Source organism: Chroicocephalus ridibundus, chromosome 4 (genome assembly GCF_963924245.1).
Source record: "Chroicocephalus ridibundus chromosome 4, bChrRid1.1, whole genome shotgun sequence".
In the NCBI taxonomy this organism is placed as follows: domain Eukaryota; kingdom Metazoa; phylum Chordata; class Aves; order Charadriiformes; family Laridae; genus Chroicocephalus; species Chroicocephalus ridibundus.
This window is the reverse complement of record NC_086287.1, coordinates 8,295,056-8,315,388: the sequence shown is the minus strand read 5'-3', so window position 1 is coordinate 8,315,388 and position 20,333 is coordinate 8,295,056. Positions and strand designations below refer to the sequence as shown.

The 20,333-nt window shown below is 38.1% G+C and overlaps 1 protein-coding gene and 1 long non-coding RNA gene across 4 annotated transcripts in view; one reads left to right on the top strand and one right to left on the bottom strand.

The window, feature by feature from the left end:
* The window catches only part of LOC134514677 (uncharacterized), a 61,972-nt gene that overhangs the window by 30,542 nt on the left and 11,097 nt on the right, over positions 1 to 20,333 (top strand). The gene's annotated exons all lie outside the window — the stretch shown is intronic.
* Positions 1,869 to 2,880, bottom strand: FSHB (follicle stimulating hormone subunit beta). Its single transcript, XM_063333034.1, has 2 exons — positions 2,722 to 2,880; positions 1,869 to 2,105 (listed from the first exon to the last, which is right to left on the bottom strand). The coding sequence occupies exons 1-2, from the start codon at positions 2,878 to 2,880 to the stop codon at positions 1,869 to 1,871; spliced, it is 396 nt and encodes a 131-aa protein (XP_063189104.1).

Below are 20,333 nucleotides of genomic sequence, written 5' to 3'. Positions count from 1 at the left end.
GTAACAGACAAATTCCCTTCAAATAAACATATCTGTAAGTGTCTCCAAAGCAGACATGCCACACAACCTCAAGAGGTCACCCACTTCAGTCCCTTGACTCATGGCAAATTAACTTTCTCTCTCTCTTTTCTAACAGGTTCAATGTGTTCTTGAAGACCTGTAGCGGTCTCTGCTCCACAGAACCCACTCCCTCCCTCCCTTCCTTCCTTCCCTAACCCCTTGACAATTTGTTTCAGTGTCTAGCTGTCTCTACCTTTCAGAAGATTTAGACTACTCTGAATCTTTCATTAATTGTTCTGTTCATTATGAACATGGAGAACTGACTGTTCCTTTTCTCTTTGTAACAGTCTTCAAGCATGTAAAAGGTTCCACTAATTTCCCTCCCTAAGTGTTACCTCCCATGAGCAAAACAACCGCATTTATTTAAATCGTTTTCTCCTAGGATGTTTTTTAGGCATCACTCCATTCTTATTACTCTTCTGTTGATTTTCTCCAGTTTTTCAACACCTTGAAGTTCTGTGTCCAAAGCTGGAAATAACAGCTCAACTGAGGCCCTCATCGTGTTGAACTGAGTGGTGGAAGTAGGTTGTGTCTTGTAGGCTCTACTCCTTACATTCCCACTTTTCTGCAGCAGTGATAGCATTGAGTCATACCTAGCTTGTGTAACCTCCAAGTCTTTGGTGCCGAACTGCTGCTGAACCAGTTGCTCTCCGTTCTGTGTTTGTGTAGGTGATATTGTTTCTGATGAAGAATAGTATCTTTTCATTTTCCTGATAGGAGTTCATTCTGTAGGTTTCAGATAATTTTCCCCATAATGTGAAATAATTTTCCATTCTGATTCAGTCAGTCCTCCAGCTTGCTCCCAGACCATCCCAACTTCATATTGGCCACTGCAGAATTAGGTTGCTGCAGAACTTTATGAACTTCCATTCTCAGAAATGACTACTTTCAAGGCATGTTTGCACTACTGAGATCAGGTGCCTCTGGACTCATCCCTAAATAATTTTTGAGACTCCTGTGTTAAATAGTGTTAAAAAAATTCTCATTCTGTTGCATAATGAGAGGAAATCCAGTGTTGCTGATAGGTGGCAACATTTTCAGAATTGTTTAACTTAGGATATGTTTACTCAGGTGAAAGTAGACAGCTGATGATTCATTTTTCAAGTTATCCAGGTATGAGCTAGAGTTCATGTTATTTGTGTTACTGTGGCACAGAGCCTGATCTAACAAGCCTTACTGAAAAAGCATAAGGGTTCGGGTGACATTCAACATTTGAACAAAGATTTTGGCTCTTAATTAAACATGCTGTTATTATTTACAGAGCATAATGGCTATATGAAGTATTTCGCCAAAAAGAAGTCAGGGTCTCATCTGAGAGAGATTTACAGCCCAACTAATAGTAAGTGAGGGCACAGATTTTCGTTGTAAGAAGACCAGTGCGGCAAGGCTTTTTAAATAAGTGCGTTCTGAGGAGAGATGGAAAGCAAGGGATAATAAAGACTTGGAACTTGGGAACTTTTTGAACGCGTAGGATAGCATAGAATAAGCTAAATGAACTAGGCAGTGGAAATACAGGAATATAAAGAATGAAGGTATAATAGAGAAGAGGAGGAGGCAAGGGCAGAAAGAATTGGAAGCAGCGTTCTATAGACCTATGAAAATGATTTTAAGGAAACTGATGGGATAAGTAGGGAAGGCCCGAAGAGAAGTTTAGTCGGTAGCTCTCCATTTTGGCCTTAAAAAAAAATATCTTTGTTTCAATCTTGTCAGTTTCTAAATAGCCTTGCCTGTTATCTTCCACTTAAGCCCGATCAGTACCTTTATTTAGAAGTGAACATTTAAAGCCGAACTGCCATCTCAAGTAGCCCTCATTGGTTACTTCCATTCTGACTGAAGGAACAGTAGGATGGCCCCAGTCCCCTCACAGTGCAGTCAGTGCTGTCAGTGTCGCAGGTCTCACAATGGCACTCCGTAGCTACCGGGTATGAATAAAAAGATTCGGGATGATTACCACAGCCAGGGAGCTTCACTGTTTCATACACAACCTCCTTGAAGGTACATGTTTGCTGAACGGATGATACTGGTGGATATTTATATACTGGATCCTGAAAATTACAAGAAAGAAATACCTATTTTGAAATTTGTTATGGGGTAGAATTCCAAATTTTTATGAAATAAAGGACCTGCTGTGAGAATTAATTAAACCAGTGGGAAAATCCCACTGAGATCAAAAGAATTTGGATCAGACTCTTCTGATTTCACCTAGAGCCTTAGATTTCTCATTTCAGGAGGACCGATATGGCAAATTTGTGTCATATCATCACCAATCTTGCAGGTCAATTGCTTGATTCTTCAAATCAGTTGGAAAAGTAGAGGAGTCTACATAGTAATGACTGCTTTATTGTATCTGTTTGCAACCACAAATTGAACACAAGGCAGAAATCCAGATTGTAATACTTTCAAGTCTGTTTATACATTATAAACATAATGCTTGCAGCCAGTTAAAGATCTGAATTTTACTAGCATCTTTTCACTCTTCCCTTTGTGGTTCAGATTGGCTGTGTATCTACTTTCCTGTCAAATAGCCTAGCAGTTACTCAGCCTGTTCTTTCACAAGCCTCATCCTGCTTAGGTGTTCGTTATGGACTGGAGAAATGGGTTATTTATACATCACTTGGAATATTTAATTCCGGTGCCTGAAATTAAATTTAAGATTCTCACCCTTGTGAAGCAGTATCCTGAGCACCACGTGGCGTTCACTGTAATACAGAATTCACATTCTTCTCTTTCCACTGCTATAGTAATATTGGTGAGCTGACAGCTATTGCAACAAATTGCTTTCCAGCAAAATAAAAGCACGTAACAATTAACTGTCTTCATCCTGTGTATAAAGCAAAAAAAATACATCTATCCTGAAGAAACGGGTATAGTTATTTTCAACAGGAAATAATTACAGAAACAGGGAGAAACTGAGTCTTCACATTATCCTCAAGTGGTTCTATAATAGCAAGCTTTCAGAAACATCAGTGAGAACACAGGATAAAGCCATTACATAGATCTATCCATATGTTTATTGTTAAAGGAGTTTGATTTTCCTAAGTGGCTGAAATGGCATGTCAGCAATCTTTGCAGAATAATGATAGTGGAGCACAATACTGCTTTCAATGAAATATTTTTATCTAAGTTTCTGTACAAAAAATTTGTCCTGTCTTTAAGGAGAAAGAAAAAGAAGCAAGAGAGAGAAGCAAAGGATAATCTATTTTTCAGAATCAAGTCATTACATACAGTGTTTGGAATTTGAAAAAAGATTTCTAGATCAGGATCTGATGAAAACTTACCTGTATTCTACTTGCCTTCCTGGTAACAGCTGCAGTGAAAAGAAAGCCCTATGCTTACCTTTTATACTAAATCGTGTGTAATTTATACCTTGAGGATTTACAGTGTATTAATGCAGAAAGCATTAGTTTGGTACTTGGTGAAAGCGGATTAATTTTCAGCCAGACAGTGAGATCAAGCCTTGTTAAGAGGAAAAAAGAAAACCAAAACACACTTAGGAAGCGATGGTGAAGGTTACTGTCACAATGTCTTTTTAGAAGTTTCACTGGATTTGATTCAGTGGCATTTAGAAATAGCTGAGCCATTCCACAATTCAAAAGAAGGTTGAGAAGCCTATTTTTTGAAAAAGAAAAGTTCAGGTGTTTTAATTGTGTTTTATGTCAGCCCTCAAACCTGATAGGCTTGGGATGCAAGCTGGTCCTCTGGTAATTCATAGCAGAGACATTGCTAGAATGTTTCTTGGCTAATGAACATGTTCCTGAGTTTTTCGGGGTATCAATCTTAATTGCTTTTCTCTGAATTGGGTCTTACCCAGTGAGCAGTATATGTACTTGTTTATTGATCTGTGGGCCAAGAAAGCTAGTAGTGTGACTTTTGTTAAACTGTGAGTAACTCCACTTTTCTTTACCATTTAAAATACCACTGTGGTTATTAAAAATTCAGATTTCTATCCCAGTATATGCAGTCCTGGTTCCTGTCTGTCACATGGTCATGGTTTTTTTAACTTCTGTAAGGGATGTCTGTATTCTGGCACGGGACTATAAAGATGTCATAATGAAGCTCCAGATCTGTGTTTTCAGTAATCTCAGATCAAGTATTGTCATGTTACAGGGAAAATGCTAATATTTTTAACAGGCAACCATGCAAACTCAACTTGAATGCATTCCTTAGTTTGTCACGATAATAAAAGATTCTACGAATAGTGTTCCCCTGCTCGCTGCTCACTTCCCGAGTTCCCAAGTTAGTTATTTGTGCCTCTTCACCAGAATAATGACAGAGAAATAACTTTGTTGAGCTTCACATATCACTTCTGGGGAAAATGACTCACACTAGCACTGTATTTACGAGCATCTGCCCAGAACAGCCAGTCTTGCTTTGTTATGACTGTTCTATTATGGTCAGTCTGACTTTTACGGAAATCTATCCACAAAAGAAAACTAGGCAAGGACATAGAGTTAAAAGCATTTTATCATGAAAAGAAATTCTCACTGGCTTATTAGTTGTCCTGCAGACGGGATACTTTTCAAAATGGCTTTTACAAATGAGCCCCTTAAGTGTCTCATACCTTCCTGTGGTCCTGCAGACTGGCCATCTGTTCCAGTTTCCATCCAGTCCACAATACCTTAATTTGTTAATGAATTTGCTATCACACCAAAGTTAGAAAGTGATCCACAAATTTTTCCTGGACATCCCCTGAATAATAACTTTGATTGATTGAATGACAATGCAGCTCAATTAGATTTATAAAGAAGCCAAGAAAGCAGACATCCTCATTACTCATATAAACTCTGATTGTTTGATAATGGTCTTTTGTGTCACTTAGTGTCAACAGAGTCTGCCTACTCAGAGAAGAGTCTTACTTGCTGTAAATCACTAATTCCAAAGATGCCAGACAAAAGCTGATTACAATTTATTATATCCCTACTGAGGATCTGTCCTTTTCTAAGCACTAATTTATGCAAATTAAAGAAAACTAAATTAACTTCATTGGCAAAGGACGATACAGAAAAAATCTAATCTTTCAGTTGCAATGATCTGTTTCATGGTTTGAGGAAGTCATATACACTCACTAAACCCATTGTTTCACAAGCAGAGAGTGCAAATTTAGCACCCGCCATGCTGTTTCTTCCCTCCCCTAGTTCCTTGTTCTGGCCCACTCAGCTCCCTCACCACATTCTGATTAAAAGGAAAAAAAACAACCCAATTGTTGTTAATCTATGTCAGTTTTTTCCACAATGAAATGAACACCTGTAGCAGGGTAATTGATGGGATTGATTGGGGAGCGGGAATGAGGGGAGAGGTTAACAGGGAATGCATCACATAGTGTTCTCACTGAAGAGTTCATGAAGCCACATTGTAAACACAATACAACCTTTTTAACAGGAAGATTTCCTCCTGCACTGACTTCAAGGGCAGTTGTTTCTGTAATCATCAGTTCTAGGTTGGTTCTCCAGCTACCAGCTCTGCTAAATTCATTGTGTGGATACATGAATATGCATTTGCATGGTAACAGAAAGCTACAAATTGAAATCAATTAATCACCAGTCTATCATCTGAGGAGTGGTAATTTGATGAGTTGTTACTTGGTTGACTTTAATTCTGTTGTAACCTTTCATCAGAAAGATACGCTGAAGGAATTATTTCTCATGATGGGCAAGAAGCTGTGTAAGTATGTGGTTTTTTGAAGATTATCAGTTCATACCTCTGGGAAATGTTTATATGCTAACTATGTCATACTTTCAAGTTTATATTCCGTTAGATTAAAAAAAAAAGGTTATGGTAGTTGTGAAGGGAATAACAAATGTTATTTATCCAGAAAGCTGTAGTTTTCACATATATGTGAATGTTATATGTAGGTGTTACTGTGTTTGGTATCTATTTGAGAAATAGAAATGCTTTCCATTTTAAATAGTTTACATTTCAATTTAGAGAATAATGTAATTGCATTATGACTGGGAAGAGCTGGATTGGAATAGCTAGCCCTTAATTGCCAAGACCTCTGTCAATGGAGATTGCTGTATTCCTATTGAAGTGAGTGGGGGAATCTGGCAAATGCTATAACGGAAGATCTGGTCTTCAACGTGAACAAGGAGTTGGTTCATGAGGGTATAGGTAGTCTGTAGATGAAGACTCTCCAACCTTTGAGCGTCAGATTCACATGGCTGTGTTAATGCCTTAGTGGCATCTTGGGGAAACAAAAGGCTTCTCTATATTGTTATTTTTTTGTATTCTATGGCTATTTCCCTTGGACTGTTTACTGTTGTAACCTAGCAAGCCATTGTTACCACTGCTGCCACAAGAGAGCACTTGCTTTGCCCTTTCTGATCCCTTGGACTAGAACTGCTGTGACACATTCTGTTGTTGTTTCCCTTCTAAACAGTAAATGTTTTTTTTTCTTCTGTGGTTTAGTGAGTTTTTTGTTGGTGGTTTGTTTTTTTCTTTTTTTTTTTTTTCCTTTTTCAATAGCATCTAATACAGGACTGAAAGCTATGGTTTCTTATATGTCCTAAAGTAATGAAATGTCTTTCTTCAAGAGGAGTGGTGGTAAGACTAGCAATTGTGTTACTGCAAGTTGTAAATCTGCCTTGCTTAAAAGGAAGTACTTTAGATTTTTCAGAGAAATTCAGCATCTGTCAAAGCGCGTATGGAAAACTTGGTTATATGTGTGCAACATACACCATGAGTAATAAATCTGACTCTGTCCTAATAGAAGATGTATTGAACCTTTTAATGGAAAAAACACGGCTGATATAAAAGACAGGTTTTATCTGTAAATTATTCCAGTTGCGGACTAGCTTTAGCTTCTGATATATTCTTTTTAAAGTGTCAAGGGATGTGGTTTTAGGTTTGTTAGATTCATGGTTGTGGTTACATGTTTAAGGCCGTGTTATATGTTTCTGAGGATAATAGTTTCTGCATCTGAAAGCTGTTTTTCATTGAAAGTATGTCTCAAGGCACATTTAAGGTGCTTAAATCTATGGCTTAATTAAATTTCTGTGGATTAGAACAGAATGAAGAGTTTTTGGTCCAAAGTTTGGAGTTGTTCACTTCATTGCCATCATACTGAATGTAACATGTGCTTGTGTCAAGTTTCTTCTGCACAGAGCCTGTCTTGACTGAGTACCCTTCCTCTCCTCTTTTTTGTGTTTTCCCAAATGTTTTTCTGCACAGGTCCAAATTTAACCTGAGGTATTTAAAGCAAAATACCTTATTGCTGCTACCCAGTGACTGACTAAATTGATATCCTTGAAGTATACAGATTGCAAATTGCTTCTGCGCTTCAGGACTCCCTATGCTAGGTTGCTATTTCACAGCACTGCAGCACAGGCCTGTGTTAAGTAAATTGACTGGAATGTTGTTTTTCTCTTTTGTTGTTTTTGTTTCTTACTATTGGTGGGAGATTATTTCTGTCATTGCTTTAGCCGTCTATATGCCTTTGGGGTCATTGGAGAGACCCTCATTGGCTCTAGTGGTAACTGCATTGGGTAGTTGGTCACTGTCGTTCAATACAATTTTTACTGATACTGTTTTAATTTCCTAGCACTGTTGATGCAGAATTGTGAAGGAGCTTGGGCCTGTCGAGTTCATAGCTGGATAGTTGAAACTAATTAGTGCTGGCTAAAGAGTTAATCATTACTGAAGAATTCATATATCCACTCATATGCAAGCAGGCTACTTCACCCTCAGGAGAATAAAGAAAACACCAGAATGCATTGACTGTGTATTTAGTAGCACAGAATTTTAGAAAGCTTTTGAGATACAAGGTTCCATTACTTGGAGCAAAGGTTATACATCCCATGTTTCCAAAAACCTATACAAGCTGTTAGTCTTTCTAAGTCTTGTGAAAATCTTGCTTGCAGTCAACAGCAGCAGAAACTAATCCGTCTGAAAAGTGTTTCCTAAACACAGAACAGTGCAAAGAACAATACAGATGCTTATGTTACTGTCATCCCATTATTTTTCCTGTAGTTTTTGTCTCACATGATATAAATTCATTCATGGCTGATTTTTATACCATGTTTCTGAATATATAAGCCAGCTGCATTTTCTTACCCTTTTTAGTGATGGGATTTTTACAGCCTCCAGCTGTTTGCTCTTGTAAAACCACGGTGTGATCTTGGCTTCTTATGTAAGATCACTTGATAACTCCAGTGGTATCTGTTAGGAAGTGTATGTTAAGATTCTGCTCAAGACCAAATGAAGTTTAAAAATTATATGTTTGTTTGGATTTTTTTTTCCTTTCTTCTTTATCATTCTTTCATTTTACCACCTCACTTTGTTCCTAAGTATTTTATTCTTCCAATGAAAATTTTTTTTCTAGGAATAGGTTCTCTGTGTATGAATAGGTAGCAGTTTTGATCCTGTGACTGTCCTGAAGGGCTACTGTTTTATTTAGGCTTTCTGGGTACAACTGGTGTTTTTCAACAAGGACAAGAAAGCATCTTAATGGTCTTAACAAAATAGATTAGTCATATTAGAAAAGAGTTGACAAAGCATGGGAGAGACCTGATGGACAAGATATTTATAATATATAACCAGCAGCTGGGTTTTCCTTTTTCTTATGTGAGCAGTTCTTGGGTCTGTATGGGACTGCCATTATGTTGTTGATAGCAAAAGTGCAGAAATACTTTTATGAGGATATGAGTTAAAGAAACTAGAAACAGGGGCATGAGGCTGCATCTGATATGATTCATTATAGTTTGGTTTTGCTGGTCTTGCACAGAGTACAGAGACATGCCCAGATCTGTTCCACTCTAATTCAAGCAGTGCCTGTGTGTGCCTGTAAAGAAGGAACCATACTAAGTGTTGTCATCTTCCTCACTGAGCCGTGTGTGTGCCTGTAAAGAAGGAACCATACTAAGTGTTGTCATCTTCCTCACTGAGCCGTAGCGGAGAGCTCTCTGGATTTGCTTGTGACTCGCGGGTTGTTAAGTAGCAGAAGAATTCAGTGTGAATGGAAGCAAAACTATCCATGAGAGGAAGACCAGTTTGTTTTTTAAAATTTCATTTCATTCTTAAAAAAGAAACCCCAAAAGTTTGAAATTCCCTGTAGAAGGAAAGCCTTTTTATTGTTGAGTTGCTTAAGGTTGCTGTCTTTCTGTCTTAAGTTATGTCTGTTGAAGCCAGAGCATGCACGTGGACTGCCTAGGCAGCTGCAAATACTGGAAGCACTGGATTCCCCAGCCTTGGAAATGCAGTATGGATCAGCATACTACATATCCTCAGCAACCCAGCTTGATAGGCTTCTGAGCAGTCACATCAGAAAGCTGGCAGGAAACCCGGGTTTTGGTGAACTTCATGGAAATCATCTTAGGAGAGGGAGAGCAAGTTTTCAACAAATTTGAAATTTGTCATTTGCCATTACCATAGAAATGGTAAATTTTTGGAAAAAATCTGTCGGGTTTTTTTTAGACTTATGTTTTGGAGGACAGTGATCTTAGATTCCTAAAGACCCTTATCAGCACATTACTCTCTTAAGCCATATTAATCAGGAGATGACTGAATTTTGAAATCCAAACCCAAATGAAAAACAAATAAACATATCTGAGTATTCATTTGAAAAGCCGAATCAAATTTGACTGCATTTGAGTGCTTTGGTACTGCATATGCTTCCTAAAAGTAAGTGCTTGAGAGAAAGATGAGATACTTAGCTTCATTGACACAACTTGCTAGTGGCAAACCTGGCAATTTCTGAGCTAGGAGGCCTTCTGGTTTTCTTTCATGTCAATGTTTACAACAAATTTACACAGATTTTTATCAATAACAACTTTTTTTTTTAATTTTATGTAAATAGTACTTCAAGACAGAAATATTAAAGAATGACTTGAGTCCAAAGGACAAAGGCTGCCATTAGTAGTTTGTGTATGCAATAATTGCATTTTTTTCTAGGTAGCTTGTTTCACTGATCTGTCACATTCATATTTTCTTAACCATAGAAATAAAAAAGACAATGTTTCAGACCCTTTAAAAATTCATCAGTTCTATTATGTTCTGTAACCATGCAAAGAAGCAGGGCAAACATGTCTATGGTGGATTTTATGAATGGCTTCTGAAAAAATGTGCATTTCTTCTAAAATAGTAAGTTTGGCAGGACTGTACCTTATTCACACATAGGCAACAGCACCTGCTAATTATTTTCAAACTACTGCTATCATAGGTAACATAAGGCTTGTTTGAAACTTGCTGACAGTGTGCATTGATAACATGATGAAGTTGATGCAGAGCAGTTCAGCGCACTTGGATAATGGATGAAAAGCCCATCTTATTTGGGTTACTAAATAAAGTCTTAGGCTGGAGATGTCTGACCCATATTCTTTTTGCAGGTGCAGTAATTTTTAGGTCAAATTGCTTAAGAAAAAGTAGGTTGAAAAGAATGCGTACAGCCATAGCCACCTCCAGCTGTGATTTTAACATTTTTCTGAGCAGCTGTATCTACAATATTCGCTGCTTTTAGGGATTCTAAATATTTTTTTTTTTAAGGATTTTTTCTCAGCGGTCCTATGGAATCTTTATTTTAGGGCATGGAGCTGTTATTACACAGAATATAGGGGATTGGAGTTGCTCTGTGAGCTGTAGGAGTTTGATTGTGATCAGATTGCAAATTTGCAAAGAAACTTCATGAAACTACTGCAGGAATCAGTATTGCAGAGCTTTAATGAGGAAACAGAGCTGAAGTTTAAAGAAAAAGCTTTACAGGTATCGGCCCAGTATAGCTCAGTAAGAAAACCAAACCTTATTTGTTAGGTTATATTAACAGAATGATGAAATAAAAAAACCCCAAGTATTGTATTTGGCTAAATTTCTGATGAAAGTGTATTTTTCCAGACAATTATAATAAAACCCAGAGGCTTTATTTTAAATAAAGTAGGTATGAATTTGGTAGGTTCAGGCTTGAGCTGAAGTCTTAACTTGTGGTTCCTTTGTATAGAATTATACGCTGTTCAACTAAATCAGTGGTTAGTAGGATCTATGGTTACTGTTCTCAACGAAGGGCGTAGCTTTTTCCTTTCCCTCCCTTTCTGCCTTTTTTGTTCATATGGTACTCTCTCCTCATTAACCGTGCTGTAGGAATGCCACTGTTCTCAGGCAGAATGAGTCCCAGGCACAAGTAAAGCAGGCTGTGGCAGAGAAGCAGACTTCCAGGGAGGGGAGAAGAACCATGGCCTTGTTGCCCCTTTTGCCTGCGGCAGAGCTTGAAGTGTGTGTGAGACCAAGAGCTTAGGGTTATTCCTCTTGTGGAAGAAACAATTGTTTATCTCATCCCTCCAGATGCTTTCCTGGCATTAGCCAGACTGAGACACTGAGATTTCTCTGTTTTTCTGGTAGCAGCTCTTGGACTCCAGCATCCCGGTTCTGAGTACCAACAATTCAGTTTTGCTCATGTTTCTAGAGGATTTGACCTGACACTGCCATGTGGTCATTTTACTACAGAAAAAAATCCATAATTGATAAGAGATATTGAAAAATAAATATCTGAGCACCTTAATGTCACTGACTTTTAAAAAAACTACAATGTGACAGCAGTCAGAAAATCACTTTCATTTAATTTAGGGTATTGAGAATCTTTTGTCTGCTGAGGGCTGAGCACATTTTGGGAACACGTTTTGCGCAGGTAGCATATTTATTCAGACAAATAGAGGTTTAGAAAGCTTATTTGGAGGTGTGTTATTTTAGGTATTGTGTTAATGGCTTCTGTATTTGATGATGTTTCCTTGGTGATCGTTGGAGGTAGAGAAGTGCACAAAGCAGTTTATGATGCCATGACATAATATCATCCTTTCATGCCCTCTCCAATCCACAGGGAAAACCTAGAAATCTTGTTCTTGATAGGAAGCGGGAAGGTGAAACACCATTATAGCTCAGTGAATTATAGTGATCAGAAGCACTCTATTATTTAAGGGCATTAAAAAAATAGCTGGGAGGGCCTAATAGACAGGAGGAGCCTTCCACGTCGTGTGACTGAGAGCGTGCACTGCACCAGACTGTGCTATGGTGGGATGCATTGGCTGCTTAGCCTTTGGGGTAAATACTCCTGTATCTGCCATGATGTCAGAAGATGGAAAGCCTTCTTATGGCAGAAAAGTAAAGCTACTTGATGGCTGGAACCTCCAGCCAGAGTCTTGGCCTGACTGACATCAGAAAATACTGCTCCTTGTTCCCTTGAGGATCCTGGAGTCCTTCTTATCTTGCCAAGGTCCCTAGAAACTAATTTTCTCTCTCTCTCATTAGGGGCTTGGGATCCTCCTCTCCTACCTCCATGCAGGTGAAGGCAGTGAAGGTCCACCTGGCCGGCAGCTCTGTGCAGGAATGGGGGAGTGTGGGATGCCAGGCAGGGAACTGGGGTAGGCAGGGGAGTTGAATGGTGCTGTGGGAGGAAAGAACAGGGCAGGCGTCACGCAAGACAAGTGGAATGAGCCAGCCTGTGAAATAAGAGTTTCTAAATGTGATTAAAATTACCTTGGAATTGGATACCTGTGGTCACTGATCACCTTTTAAAATATTGATCTATGTTGTGTCTGTTTCAGCATGGTATGAAACAGCTGTTTGAAATGGATCAGTCTAAACACTGGCTGCTCAGCTTTATAGGAATAGAAAAGTCACTGAGCAGAAATCCATTTGTAATCTCTGTATTACTGCCTGAAAAAGAAACAATCCTGCTCAATTGCTTTATTAATTATATAAATGAGCAAGATCATCGTTGCTGATAATGGAACAGGTGTTGTGACTTCTTGTGGTGCCATCTCGTGGTTCCTGAGTAAAAGTTCACGTGTTGAAAGTTACTTCACAGCTAAAGCAGATTTTACAGCATTGCGGCAGGCAAAACTAAATGCTAGAGTTTAGAACTGAAACAGCACTTTAAGCCTCTTGGCTATTGGCCATATTCCTGCCGTGCTCAGTCCCTTCTAGATCTAGTAAAGCCTTTGGGGCAAAAAGAAGTTTCAGAATTCTTACTGTAAGAGTGGTGATAATACAGCAGTGATTAAATGCAGTGACATTAATTACTTCAGGCCATTTTGCTTGTCCCTGTGTATGAGAGGCATGGAGAATTGTGCTCAAGAAAACATGCCTTCTCTTTTCTTTCTCTTGAAACTGTGAAGCATTAAGCATAATCATTCCTGCTGGTGTCTTAAGCGTAGAATTGCTCTGAAAGTGGATAGGAGGAGTGCAGTCCTGCTTCTAATGCACTTTGTTTGGGATAAGGAAAGAAGATTTATAGAAAAATGTATATATAGCGGTCCTTTCCATCTCATTTCCACCTACTCATTGCAGAGCTTGCAGGCTGAGGGGCATTCCTCCTAACATCAGGCGGTCTTTCTATGTCCTGTTCAGGGAACCTTACTCATCTTACTAGTCTCTAAACCTTGGAAAAGAGTAACGTTTTCTTGAAGTTGTACTGCATGTGTCCCAATGTAATGTTGTCAAGCAGATTGTTAATGAAAGTCTGATTTTTATTAGACTTTAATTTTGCTTTCAATCCTTAAAATCTAGGAAACTTTCAATAGCATTAAAATGGTTTGCAGCCTCCTATTTTGTTGGTGTTGTCCACTGTTATCCGTTCTGTTTTGCTATCACATTTTATCACTTTTTATTGCATCCTGAAGATTAATGGGCAATTTCAGAAAAATGTTCGTCATGTGTGTCTTGTCTTGAATTCTGATTTCTCTTTGAATGACTTTTACATAACTATACTTCTGAAAGAAACTGTCAATATATTCATTGATCTGATAAAAATTTCTGCGTGCCTGTAAATACTACAAATCCCGCAGTTGCCAGCCACATATGATTTAGTAGCTCCAAACAGAGGTTTTTGCTTCACATCTCAGTTTCCATAGGTAGTGGACATAAAATCTTCACAAGAGAGCTGAGCAGGTGGGGCACTGAAAGAGAAAATGACTTCTGCTATAGAATATGCCCTTTCCTAAATAGCCTGGAAATGTATCATGTGGTAGTGCCGTAGATGCAGTCTTTGAAGAAGACATGAGAACTGGTGTCTTCATTGCAGCCCATGGAATCCTGATGGGTAATTTAATAGGCTGTGGTTTTGGTAGACTTGTGTCGTGGTTTAGGCTGGGCTGGCTGCTAAACAAATGACAGATGCTCTCTTTTAATCTCTCTCTCCCTTTCCGGAAAAGAAGGGAGAGAAAATAAGGGACTTACGGGTTGAAATGTAAACTAAAACTACTTTAATGAAATACTATTAATAAAAAGAAAAGAAATTAATATTAATAAGAAAATATTGAGATATATACAAACATATATGAAACCAGTATCGAACTCCCAGGGTGATGATCCCATCACCAGCAGGCACTGGGAAAGTCCCAGATTGGACTCAGCGATGGACAGGAACTGGATTCCAGAACTGGATTCAGGAATGCACAGATTAGGCTCAAAGGCAGAGGAACAGACAGAGTCCTCTTCGGATGGTGGCCATTGAAGAAAGAGGCTGATCCCTTTGATCCCTCAGCTTTTATACTGAGCATGACGCAGATGGGATGGAATACCCCACTGCTCAGTTCTGGGTCACCTGTCCTGTCTCCTTCTCCCTGCAGGTGTGATCCTTCTATGCCTTTCCGCTTCTGACCCTCCAACGGGGCAAACAACGAAGTTAGCTGACCTTGGTTGTTATAGGAGAGCCTCTCTGCATACCATTCCTTGGTATTCACTGTAAACGTCAGACATTATCTTCTAGAAGCAGACACTGTCTGAAAAATATGCCATTAATTTCAGTCAGTTAGAAGAGGCTTAACTGAAAAGTAAAATTACTGAAAAGAAAATTGGCTCTGTTTTATCTCAAACCAGGACAACTGGTAAAATGCTTAAGGCAGGTCTCTTGCTGGCTGAGAACCCTAAGATCTGTGCTGATGTCTGAGGGTACAGGAAAGGTGAGGAGGTGGGCTTCAGGCCTCAGTTAGGTTTGAACACTTTACAAAAAACTAGAAGGCTCAGTAGGTACTTTTGGGATCAGCAAAGGAAAGTTTTATCGTATGTCCACACCATACTCCCATTATAGACAACTTTTTATGGCTTCAGATATGATCACAGGGACTGTGCTACCATACTTCTGTAAGTAGAGCAAAGTTGCTAATGAAATCAACTGATTAGTTACCTTCTGCAGAACATAAGAGAGGAAGCTGTCTAACTGAAGTGACCGTGATTCATTAGCCAATACTGGCTAATGCAGAAGTGAGATCAGAGAACTGGTTGTTGCCCCAGTGAGAGGACTAGTCTACCTTCAGTACTATTTAAGGGATTCTAAGCAGTATTTAAGTGAAATGCAGGTATTTTAAGGATATGGAGCTGTTCTGCATATTCTTATACATATTTTTGCCTTCATACATTTGATAATGTATTTAAGGTTTACCCCATAGAGCATCACGTGTGCTAGAGACAATCCAGTGTTCATGACACCTATAAACTCTGCAAAAAATGTCAGCATTCTCTATTCTTAATTTCTGTTCCCGACTACCAATGTCATCACCTGCTCCTGGATACTGGAGAGTGTTGTAAGACTTGAATGACCTATTTAGCTGTTCTGAATTTTGAATGATGTTTTTTTTCCTCCCTTATCTGCTGAATTTCTTCCCTCCCACACCCTTTTAGAATAAAACAGAAATTCTGGAGGATTATGACATAGTTTTGTAAGACACTGATCCCTATATAATCTAGGAACCCTTTATAAGGAGACTGAAGAAAAATTTATCATGGGTACTATAAGATTGGGGAAAGGAGGAATCATTGCTTTTAAGCCTTATAAACAATAATGTCTACCAGATATTCTCAAGTCTCAATCCACTATCCCATGGGGACGGAAACAACTTTTAGAAGGAAATTATACATTCCCAACAAGCAGCAGTTAAGACTCACAAAATTTCAAAAGCATACCCACACTTTTACATGCAAATGACATAGTATACCTGTTTTCCAGTGTGCATGCTCAGGTCAGAATTTTGTTTAACTGGAAGGGATCCAGACTCAAATAGTTGAATGTTCTTTTTTGTCACCATTAACAAAAAAGAATTCTTGATGTTTTCAGGAAATAGCATCAGTTATTTCTTCCACATTTAATTCCTGGAAGATGACTCTTATCTCAGACCTGGGTAGACTGAGTGTCAGGGAAAGTTTTACAGCATTGTACTAGACTCAAAGTACGTCTCAAAGTATGTATGTTGAGTATAACCACTTTCAAGGTGCGTTACAAAGTTCTTTCATAAAACTTTTTTCCCCAAAGGCAGTCATAGTAAAGTTGTCATTTATGGAAATGGGAGATCTTTTTGGTCAATTTTTGAGATATTGCTTTGTTAGCTGAGAGATTATCCTTAATTTTGTATTGCACAGCAACATGGTAAGTTTATGGGAGAAGTTTCTGAAGCACAGGAAAGATTTCCATTTTTTTCTCATACATATCAGATACTGATGAATACTGAAAGATGGAAAAAAATGTAAAAAAGCAAAGGTTTGCTCCATTGACAGTAATTCCACTTAGTTATAGTATACTGCAGTTCATTGCAGAGCAAAGGCTATAATAAACTTTTTCACCTAAAACTTGCAGTCATTTTTCTCACATAATTTATTTCCTTATGATATAAAGCTGTAATTTGTTTGAAAAGCAAAATCCAATTATTCCCTAATTAAGACAATCCATGTCCTTTGTTTAAATCTCAACAATTGACCAAAAAGATCTCCCATTCACATAAATTACAATTTTACTATGACTGCCTTTGGGGAAAAAAAGTTTTAAGAAAGAACTTTGTAACGTACCTTGAAAGTCGTTATACTCAACATACTTAGACTTCAGTCTGTAACAGTGGAAAAACTGGCATGTGAAATTACTACTAGCAAGGATCTTGTACTTAGTCTGTTAAAACTGGAGTGGTATACAAAAATACTGTACATCTATATTTAAAAAACCCCCACGAACAACCCAGCCTAAAAACATGTGGACAACTGTAATACCCATGAGTCTGAATTAACAGTATGCAAGGATTGTGAACTTATCAACCAAAAAAGTAGGCAAAAACATAAAGGAAAATAATAACGAAACAACAACAAGCTAATTAAGATGGAACCTTGTTCATTTTGACTCTTTTATAAGCAAGGAGACTACAGCAGATATTACTTATAAGGTCTCCAGGAACGTATTTGGTATTTTGCCATATAAAGTGTTGTTTAGCTGGGAAAGGTGGCATGTAGCAGATGAATTGTGAAGTGATGAAAAATTCAATGCAATAATGAAAATTTTAATGAGATAAGAATTAGTGGCCTGAAAGAGAGAGTCCAGAATAGTGGAAGCATCAATCTTATGCATTTTTTTTTTTTTTTTCATTTTTACCCTGTTCTAAATATTAGGCAAATTCATTGATGTCTTAAAACTGGAAAACATAATTTGATTCAAAGATGAGGTGAAACTGGCTGAGTGAATTTGAAGTGAACTAATAGAAACAGGATGGAATACCGTATTAAATTGCAAGGTCATGCAGTTAGGGACTAATTGCAAGAATTTCTGCTATCAGCCAGAGCTTCATCAGCTTGTAATGACTGACAAGAAGCAACACATGAGTATACTGATCAGCTGCAAGATAATTATGTTTCAGCAGTGATAGGGCAGGGAAAATGGCAAACACGATGCTCAGGTTTATAGAACAGGAGACATTAGTGATGCTGTTGTACTGGTAAGACCTCCTCAGGTACACTGTGTGTATGGTACAGGTCAGCTAAATCAGATGAAGTTAAGCTGGAGCATGTGGATTGCTTGGATGAATATGGGAAATGGAGAACCTTGTCTGTAATTCATTAGCATGGGCAGTGTAGGATGCTCACAGAGATTATGGTTGTAGGACTAGAGCTGGCTTGTGCATTGCTAGTCTGGAACAGGGCTATATAATGTGACAGTGTAGACATTGGCCAAGAAACCTGCTTTGGTAAGCCAAGCAAAATAAAGCTGAAAGAGATGTCTTCTCTCTATAAATGCAGTGGGAGGCATGTGAAAGGATGGCTAAATGCTTGAACTAAGGCACTGTCGGCTGAGGGATAAATGATTCTGAACCTGCTAATGAATAAATTTAGCCTGGAAATAACATTGGGCTTTAGGAGGCAGCATGACATATTTATTAGTAGGAACATATTGTAGCAGACTCTTGTCTGCTTGTTTCTAGTCTTTGAGTTAGGTTTTTACAGGTGGCTTTCAGACAGAAGGAAGAATAATTTCTGTAGCTGGGAGACTTTCACAGCAGTGCTCACAGTCCCTTCAGTTTCATACCATTGATTGCAGCTGTAAAGTGGCAGAAGAAGAGTGGCAGTCTCCCAATCAGACTAATTTTACTATTCTGTAGTTTGTTTTTACTATAATTCTAACAATGAAGTAATTTTTTTTTGCCTTAAGAAGGAAGGGTTTGGGCAGATTGTTTTTCTAATGGGATATTTCCTCTGCGATATTCCTCTGACTAAAGAACAAGTAACTTGTGAATATCCATCACTTTTCTTTATCATGTGGGAAGACCAATATTTAAGGAATGTTATAAATTTGATGTTTGCATTTCTTGCTATAGTTCTATTACCTTCCATTCTGTAATGTAGTTTATGCATTACAGTGTTTAGGTCAGAAATGTTTCTTGTGTAAGAAATTTCAGTGAAGACCCTTTCACTGAGGCTGCATCCATGAGAATATAAAGACATAGGTCTTTCAGTTGTTACTAGTATCTTATGCTTCTAATGTATTTCTAATGATCTTCCTGCGCAGATTTACTGTTTCTGATTTCCAACCGTACCATCTTGTGCTATTCCCTGAATTCCTCTGTGCTAAGTCTGCAGACCACCACTCGTCACTTTCATTTATTTTTTCCATTGTCTTCAGCTTCCTCTCCTCATCCTTTCATCATTATGTCACCTAAACTTAGTTCTATTTTGAGATTTTTGGTGCGGGATCTGCCTTCGCTGTCACAGTTTTCCTCTGAAGAAATTTTGATCAGCCCTTTAGTGATGAACATAGCTATAAACCATGCAATAGCTACATTTTTCTTTCCTTCTAAAGGAAGGTATTTGGTTCATGTTACCTCATTTTTAGGAGAAAAAAAAAAATTGAGACAAGGAAAGGGAAGGGAACATATGTCTTTGATATCAGAAAAGCATTTTCCCTGATACAGATATATTGGATTCCTGTATTAAAGCTTGTTTTGAGCATATAGTGGGCATGGATATGAAGTTAGCTCAAACCTGTCTTATTAGGAATGACTTGCTTCTCTTTCAATTAGAGTTAAATACTGCACTTGTTATTTTCTACAATTACTGTCCTGATCTATGTGCAACTTTGATACCCCATGAAACCTGCCTTAGCTCAGAGGAAAAATTAGTAATTTATTTTCTAGAAATTCTTCAAGGTAAGTTGTGCATGTTTAGATGTCATTGCAGTAGTATTTTTCTTTAGCACAAGAACATTTTGCTTTTGTGGGTAGTGTACCACTTGCACTCTTACAGTAATTAATAGTAATCCACTAGGGTTTCTTTTCAATTTAGAAGGTTGAATTCAAAGGACTGCAAGTGCACAATATGATTTAGCAAGCTTGGAGACAACAATATTAGTTTCTCCCTTTTCTAATGCTTGAGCTGAGTGTTTCTCAGCCTCCATATTTTCTAAGCTGTGGAGTGGTATCATCAACTGGGGTAGCCAGCATACCAGTGTTGAGGTTGCGAATTGTTGACTGACAGTAGCTGAACGTTTGCCCCTGAGAGTTTGACCTTGATTTCCATGCTTGCTTAAAGGGAAAAAGAAGAATGGGCAGTTACTTTATGCTTATGGTGGCTTATAGCAATCTACTTCAGTTTCCAGAGTTTGTATGCTCCTCCTTGAATTCTGCCTGAACTGAGGCGTCACTGTCCTTTGCCAAGGTATCTTTAACCATGTTCTTAGTGAGAAGCAAACAAATAAAAAAGCTAAAAAGGCCTTGCTCTATTATGATTCTTTCTTTATGGCATTATTTAAGATTACTACAACAATTGTTTGAGTCTCTCTATCGGAAAAGACTGAAAAAGTGGAGTTACTTCATAGCTATATTTGGTTTTCATTACAAACAAATCTGATGAAAATTTGAATGGATTGTGGGTCTAGTTTTCACATTTTAAAAAATCAAACATGGCCTAAGAATGAAAACACTTGAATCTGTTCCTCCTCTAGTTTTGGTTTAGTTGTAAAAGAAGTTATTGGAAGTGGTCAACATGGATTTACCAAGGGTAAATCATGCTTGACCAATCTCATAGCCTTCTATGGTGCTATAACTGGTTGG

Coding starts and splice junctions, on each gene's coding strand:
- FSHB (XM_063333034.1), bottom strand. CDS start 2,880: ATGAAGACAGTTAATTGTTACGTGCTTTTATTTTGCTGGAAAGCAATT. Junction 2,106..2,721: donor CAGGATACTGCTTCACAAGG/GTGAGAATCTTA, acceptor TGTAATTTTCAG/GATCCAGTATATAAATATCC.